The 8,420-nt window shown below is 37.4% G+C and overlaps 1 protein-coding gene across 4 annotated transcripts in view; it reads right to left on the bottom strand.

Moving 5' to 3' along the window:
- Positions 1-1,599: 1,599 nt before the first annotated feature.
- LOC125645945 (alkylglycerol monooxygenase-like) overlaps positions 1,600-8,420 on the bottom strand; it is a 33,385-nt gene continuing 26,564 nt past the window's right edge. For 2 of the 4 annotated variants that reach the window (XM_048871965.2, XM_048871963.2), the window contains exons 8-11: positions 7,809-7,943; positions 5,737-5,853; positions 5,528-5,610; positions 1,600-2,168 (exon numbers count right to left, since the gene is read on the bottom strand). In XM_048871965.2, the coding sequence (XP_048727922.1) occupies positions 1,976-2,168; positions 5,528-5,610; positions 5,737-5,853; positions 7,809-7,943 (528 nt within the window). In that variant the 3' untranslated portion in view covers positions 1,600-1,975. The remainder of the gene's footprint in view (positions 2,169-5,527; positions 5,611-5,736; positions 5,854-7,808; positions 7,944-8,420) is intronic. The other 2 variants (XM_048871966.2, XM_056141760.1) reach the window with 2 other exon arrangements.

Genomic DNA, 8,420 nt, shown 5'->3' with positions numbered 1-8,420 from the left:
AAAATGAAATCACCAGTGCCTCCACATTCGGTACACAAACTACGTAAAGGGAGGAAGATATAGCACTGCAAACGCATGCTGGTAAGCAAGTCATATTCACCGGTCAAAAGTAGTCTTATTACTTCGCGCTGCATCACTATCAGATGTTAATCATTACCTCCTGTTGTGAGATTTAATTAAATAACCTAGCATGGACAAAGACAATTGACAAGTTATTTTGTACTTTGCATTCATGTGACGTTTTCACTCAGCGGTCATAGTCGTTTTATGTCATCTTTTCTATAAAAAGAAAAATAATTTATGGTATACTCACCAGACGGTAAATGACGAAATGGACATATGCAATACATCTTTAGAATATTTCATATAAAGATTCGGTGCACTCCCTTGACCAAGCAATTCATTAGTAGAAATCGATTGACCCAGAATTCTAATAGACATAGCTACGTTTACCATTGTTTCGTGAGTTTGCTGTTAATTCGTAGTTTTCTTTTCTCTATTAAGGCCCTCTGATGCTCCTTTCCCCCATAACTATACTGTACGTGCATGTGTTAAAGTATGACCATGTACTGATTCTCCATAACAAAATCGTGTGTTAAAATATGACCATGTAATGATTCTCCATAACAAAATCATGTGTTAAAGTATGACCATGTAATGATTCTCCATAACAAAATCATGTGTTAAAGTATGACCATGTAATGATTCTCCATAACAAAATCGTAGCTATTGGTAAGTTGACAATGGAGAGGCTGAAGTCATCCAGTTTGTCATGAAGTTATGTAGTTAGTTTGCTGTAATCTTCTATACATGGAGAGGCTGACGTCATCCAGTTTGTCATGAAGTTATGTAGTTAGTTTGCTGTAATCTTCTATACATGTATGTTCAATGAAATATCTAAATATGAAGTAGCTATGGAAGACTCTGTAGAGTCTTTCATTCATCTCGAGTTCACTGGGAAATGTCGAATCGACACATGGATGAAAGTGAGAATTGTTGAGAGATAAAACGTTGTTGATATATATACGCACCCCTGGACACACCAGAGATGGGATCAGACAAACAGACCCCTGGACACACCAGAGGTGGATCAGACAAACAGACCCCTGGACACACCAGAGGTGGGATCAGACAAACAGACCCCTGGACACACCAGAGATGGGATCAGACAAACAGACCCCTGGACACACCAGAGGTGGGATCAGACAAACAGACCCCTGGACACACCAGAGGTGGGATCAGACAAACAGACCCCTGGACACACCAGAGGTGGGATCAGACAAACAGACCCCTGGACACACCAGAGATGGGATCAGACAAACAGACCCCTGGACACACCAGAGGTGGGATCAGGTGCCTAGGAAGAGTAAGCATCCCTTGTTGAATCATCTGTAGCATCAACTTATTTGTCAGTAGCTTACCTTGATTTAAATATATATATATATTATACGCAGTACATGTTCTCCCGCATCGAATAAGTTTAGACACATAGAGACCACATGCATAATGGAATATAAGCGTTGCAAGTTGTTGATAATCTATAATCCCAGATCCCCACGGGAGGCTCTATAATCATAACAAAAAACGATACAGCCAGGGTGCTTTTCTATAGTCTAAATTTAATCGCATTTACTTCTACATAAGCTTTATAATACAATACATATCGGGATATTAAGCTTTATAATACAATACATATCGGGATATTAAGCTTTATAATACAATACATATCGGGATATTATAAATCACCTAAATGAACATGGTGAAGCCACTTGTGTAACATGTACTTTCCTGAGAAGAAGACATGTAATCAATAACTGCATAATAACTAATATTTCTGAATCGAAATTCTTGACTAGTAAATGTATCAGTATTTTTCTATCTATCCACTAATACAAATCGAGGTAGATTAATGATGAATTGATTAACATATATAACGGTGTATCACAGAATGCTTGGTTTTCACCGGCGCTCGCCCCTATGATGACTTTGCTTTAATTTTCACCGAAATTTGTCTGACGCAAACAAAGAACCATATGGCGAAAGAAGCTAGGTAAAGAGCAATTAAAGAAAGTCCTGGAGAGGAGGAGACGGCAGAGGGTGTAGCAAAGCCTCTTACAATCAGTAGGAAGACGAAGCACCGCACAGTCTCCTGTAGTGAGGCGCGGGATCTGCAAAAAAGGGAATATAATTGAAGACATTTTACGACATTGGGGATATTTTATGAGATTGGTGATTTGGGTCCTATTTAGCTTTGTTTGACAGATGATTATATAAAACCGGGAAGTAGGTCGCTCCTAGCTACAAGCAATAAATGAGAACTTGTGACATTGATGATTGCTATTCTTATTTTAAAAAACAACTCTGACATCAAGAAATGTTTCTTACATTCAATGAAATTATTTTCCCTTTGTTCTCAGCTGGGTTACGGAGATTAGTTTACCGGGACTGACATAGTAGAGTTTTGGGATTACTTTTACTCAATTTTCCTTTTAAAATGCAAGCAACGAAGATATATGGTCAATTAGAACATATAAACATAGCAGGCATACCACTGTTTTGTTTACACACCCTCGCTATACCACTGTTTTATTTACACGCCCTCTCTATACCACTGTTTTGTTTATACACCCTCTCTATACCACTGTTTTATTTACACGCCCTCTCTACACCACTGTTTTATTTACACGCCCTCTCTACACCACTGTTTTATTTACACGCCCTCTCTACACCACTGTTTTGTTTACACACCCTCTCTATGCCACTGTTTTATTTACACGCCCTCTCTATATACCACTGTTTTGTTTACACGCCCCCGCTACTGTTTTGTTTATACACCCTCTCTATACCACTGTTTTATTTACACGCCCTCTCTACACCACTGTTTTATTTACACACCCTCTCTACACCACTGTTTTATTTACACGCCCTCTCTACACCACTGTTTTATTTACACGCCCTCTCTACACCACTGTTTTGTTTACACGCCCCCGCTACTGTTTTATTTACACACCCTCTATATACCACTGTTTTGTTTACACGCCCTCTCTACACCACTGTTTTCTTTACACACCCTCTCTATACCACTGTTTTGTTTACACACCCTCTCTACACCACTGTTTTGTTTATACACCCTCTCTACACCACTGTTTTATTTACACACTCTCTATATACCACTGTTTTATTTACACGCCCTCTCTACACCACTGTTTTGTTTACACACCCTCGCTATACCACTGTTTTGTTTACACACTCTCTATATACCACTGTTTTATTTACACGCCCTCTCTATACCACTGTTTTGTTTACACACCCTCTCTATGCCACTGTTTTATTTACACGCCCTCTCTATACCACTGTTTTATTTACACGCCCTCTCTATGCCACTGTTTTGTTTACACACCCTCTCTATGCCACTGTTTTGTTTACACACCCTCGCTATGCCACTGTTTTGTTTACACACCCTCTCTATGCCACTGTTTTATTTACACGCCCCCGCTACTGTTTTGTTTACACGCCCTCTCTATGCCACTGTTTTGTTTACACACCCTCTATATACCACTGTTTTATTTACACGCCCTCTCTATACCACTGTTTTGTTTACACGCCCTCTATATACCACTGTTTTATTTACACACCCTCTCTACACCACTGTTTTGTTTACACACCCTCTCTACACCACTGTTTTATTTACACACCCTCTCTACACCACTGTTTTATTTACACGCCCTCTCTACACCACTGTTTTATTTACACACCCTCTCTACACCACTGTTTTATTTACACGCCCTCTCTACACCACTGTTTTATTTACACACCCTCTCTACACCACTGTTTTGTTTACACACTCTCTCTACACCACTGTTTTGTTTATACACCCTCTCTATGCCACTGTTTTGTTTACACACCCTCTCTATACCACTGTTTTATTTACACACCCTCTCTACACCACTGTTTTATTTACACACCCTCTCTACACCACTGTTTTGTTTACACACCCTCTCTATACCATTGTTTTGTTTACACACCCTCTCTACACCACTGTTTTATTTACACACCCTCTCTACACCACTGTTTTGTTTACACACCCTCTCTATACCATTGTTTTGTTTACACACCCTCTCTACACCACTGTTTTATTTACACACCCTCTCTACACCACTGTTTTGTTTACACACCCTCTCTATACCATTGTTTTGTTTACACACCCTCGCTATGCCACTGTTTTGTTTACACACCCTCTCTATACCACTGTTTTATTTACACACCCTCTCTACACCACTGTTTTGTTTACACACCATCTCTATACCACTGTTTTGTTTACACACTCTCTCTATACCACTGTTTTGTTTACACACTCTCTCTACACCACTGTTTTGTTTACACACCCTCTATATACCACTGTTTTGTTTACACGCCCTCTATATACCACTGTTTTATTTACACACTCTCTCTACACCACTGTTTTGTTTACACACTCTCTCTATACCAATGTTTTGTTTACACGCCCTCTCTACACCACTGTTTTGTTTACACACCCTCTATATACCACTGTTTTATTTACACACCCTCTCTACACCACTGTTTTATTTACACGCCCTCTCTATACCACTGTTTTATTTACACACCCTCTCTATACCACTGTTTTGTTTACACACCCTCTCTATGCCACTGTTTTGTTTACACACCCTCTCTATGCCACTGTTTTATTTACACGCTCTCTCTATACCACTGTTTTATTTACACACCCTCTATATACCACTGTTTTGTTTACACGCCCTCTCTACACCACTGTTTTATTTACACACCCTCTATATACCACTGTTTTGTTTACACACCCTCTCTACACCACTGTTTTCTTTACACACCCTCTATATACCACTGTTTTGTTTACACGCCCTCTCTATGCCACTGTTTTATTTACACGCCCTCTATATACCACTGTTTTATTTACACGCCCTCTCTACACCACTGTTTTGTTTACACACCCTCTCTATACCACTGTTTTATTTACACACCCTCTATATACCACTGTTTTCTTTACACACCCTCTCTGTACCCGTGTTTGATTCGCCAATATCATGGTTCTCGTTAAGATAGATGAAAACTCTATAGCTTCTAAATACCCCATGATAAAATGTGAAGCATCATGCAATAACACATATATTGATTCTTCGCTAGGAACATTATATACATGTATGCGTCTTTCATTCATGAAAAGTAAATAAAAACCCTTGTCTTTTACATACTAAACATGTGCGAGTTTCTATGCCACAAAACACTTAACTCAGTTGCTGCAATCGCGCTTAACTGTTGCTTAGGGTTGCTTGACAGACATTACGTTTTATCTGCTCGGGTGCTTTTTTTCTATATAATGAAAGCCGTGGTTTAAGGTTTGACAAAGGATCGTTAGGACGCAAATCTGTTGTATAAGGCGATGCTTTTCCTTGACAAGTCTCTTATATAAGGCTTTTACTAGACAATTTCGTCCATAGCGACCGAGAACTATACATATAACGGTTCCACTTACCTGTGGTCGTACAGAGCACCAAAACTCGACAACGTGAACACGATAAATACAACACCTGTCAGAGAGATGTATGGAGAATTTTCCTATCCAACAAAAATAGCAAATTATTTTATACTTGATGGTAATCATTGGAATATGAGATTGTGATAACAAGAGTAGATTCCGTTTATAAATATAATCATTATTTTCATGAGGTTGTCGAACATTACCGTTTTGAAATGAGCCAGGATGCCATAAAATACAATTAAGAGTAACATGTGGGTCCAGATATACAGATTGATCCACAGCGGTAACTGTCTGTCAAATTTTTCCTGGGGAGCGTGAATCTGTAAAAGGATATTATCTATTAAATGTATATGCCATATTTCTTTATGATTGATTGGATATACATGTACTCTACATGTATCACAACAACGACCAGGGATTTTCCACCCTGTTGTAGGGGGCCGAAATTCGGCCCCATTCCCAATGCAAAATAGTAGTATTTTTTCCCAATTTGTCTACAAAATTTCCCAATTCAAGTCAAATAAAAAAATTGCCTTGTTTTGCAATATTGTCATGGGGAAAGTGGAATGATTCAATATAATTCAGCAGCACTACCATCATAGTTCATTTTATAAAACAATCTAGAAATATCGGCAACTGTTCGATAAATCCGAATTTCCTCCATTTTTTTCTTTGATTAATACGTGCTATATTGTTGCTTCACTTATTGTACCCACTTCCTTAACCTATCTGAGAGTTATTAGGTAAATATCATATATATTTAGAATGTATTTTTAGTGTACTTTGTGTGAAAATAATTGTTTTAATCTTTGAAGCAGCACACTTCGTTTGGAGAGTCTAATCACCAGAAATGTTGTGATATTGTATGCTGCATTGTATAAAGCAGCATTAGTTCAAATTTAGCTTACTTTTATCATTAATATTAACATATGTACATTTAGAGATATATTTACTTTACAAAATGATTTTATTGGATATGAAAATATAACTTCCCAAGCCTGGTGCTTTTCCTACTGATTGAACAAGTATATTGGCATAGATAGTATCACAGAGAGTTTCATGATGAACTAGATCATGATTTGAAAAATAATTTATATATGGTTAGGCTGTTTATGTCAAATTTCAAAGCAATACAATATGTAATTGTAACTCCATGATTAAATCTAAATTTAATTCAACTGTAATTGAAAAAAAAAATCCATCTAGTATTCAAAAGTATAAATACGCAATATTATTAGCCATGAATTGCAAATAAAATGGGGGAAATGCGGTCTATTTTCTCTTCCTGACATTTTTGAAGAACCATCTGAGAACTAGAAGCTAGGGTCACTTGAAAATTTGAAAGCTGGTGTTCCGTCAGTCCATGCATCATTGAAAAATAGGTTTAAGTGTCATTTAACCCTGATTGCAATGAAAAACAGAATGTTATGATAAGAAAAACTTCTATGAATGAAGAGAAAATGTTCATCTTTTTATCGAAAAAAAAGCGTATTTTAAGAAATATGTTGTAAAACTGTGAATTTCTAAAATTCCCAATTTGGACAAAATGGCGTTAAAATTCCCAATGCTAAAGGCCCAGGCCCCATTCCCAAAATGGTGTAGAAAATCCCTGACGACCACCAGCAATATTATAATGCATGCACCGCAGATGTAATCTACATCAATGGATTCAATTGGTAGTTTGGAGACTTGTTTATGTAAAATACTCCATTGTCTTGCGAGGGGGATATATAATCAACCACTGTAGTATTTCACATACACAGCAGAGTCTCATTTATCTACCTACAGCGAACGGGTTTGCTCTCATTTGTAATATCCAGTATTCCTTACAACCTCGACATCAGGAAATAGCCGATGTCTCTTCCTGCCATAATGAAACAGCTCGTAAGTTTATTTCCGATGCTGTTATTATGTTTTTCTTAATAAAACATTTTGAGTGATATGCCTTGATATGAATTCCCTGTGACGTATTGTTAAATATCAGAAAATAAAATAAGCAATAGGCCATTACACACTATCAGAAAATCGCCGAGGGATTTTCAAAGAGGTTATTAATAGTTAAAAAGAGCATGGTTCATTTACAATATATGATATTTGATCACTCGTAAAATCTCCAGACAGAATATGGCTTACATCAAGTTAGCCAATTTATGTAAATCAGATTTCGTCTTAAATTTGACTTTGAGTTCTTAATCTAAACAAGAACAAATAATATCTTGCAAATGCCTGGCGAGAAGAATTCGATAAGTTATATAAAAAACAACTAGTAACTTGCATCTGGAATATCTTCCATAAGTCCAGTTCGAGGTTTTCCCGGGGCCCATCCAGGTCCCTTCCAGATGACAGCCAGCTTGTTCTGAAACCCCTTCGTTTCTTTGAATGCAGTCCACATATATCTAAGATGACAAATCTAAAAACCGGATCATGATTCCGTTACATGCACATAAACATACTTGCAGTTATTTACTTTTAAAATAAAACTTTTATAATCTTACTAAGAAAATTACTTTAAAATCGTCAGATACTTTAACAAATTGGGATTCTTTATATCATGTAACAAGAGGTCCATCGATCACATCGCTCACCTGAGTCACCATGGTCCATATCTAAAGATTTTCTACATATATTTGCATGTAAATCTTTGGTCTCTATTGTGGCCCCAACCTACCCCCGGGGGGTCATGGTTTTTACAAACTTGAATCTGCGCTATGTCAGGAAGCTGTCTTGTAAATGTAAACTTCTTTGGCGCAATGAATCTTGAGAAGAAGATTTTTAAAGAGTTTCTCTATATATTAGTATGTCCCGGGGGGGGGGGGGGGGGGGGGGCATGGTTTTAACAAACTTGAATCTGCATTATGTCAGGAAGGTTTCATATATATGTAAACTT

The sequence above is a fragment of the Ostrea edulis genome, chromosome 6, assembly GCF_947568905.1.
Source record: "Ostrea edulis chromosome 6, xbOstEdul1.1, whole genome shotgun sequence".
Taxonomy (NCBI): Eukaryota; Metazoa; Mollusca; class Bivalvia; order Ostreida; family Ostreidae; genus Ostrea; species Ostrea edulis.
This window is presented reverse-complemented; position numbering and strand designations above follow the sequence as displayed.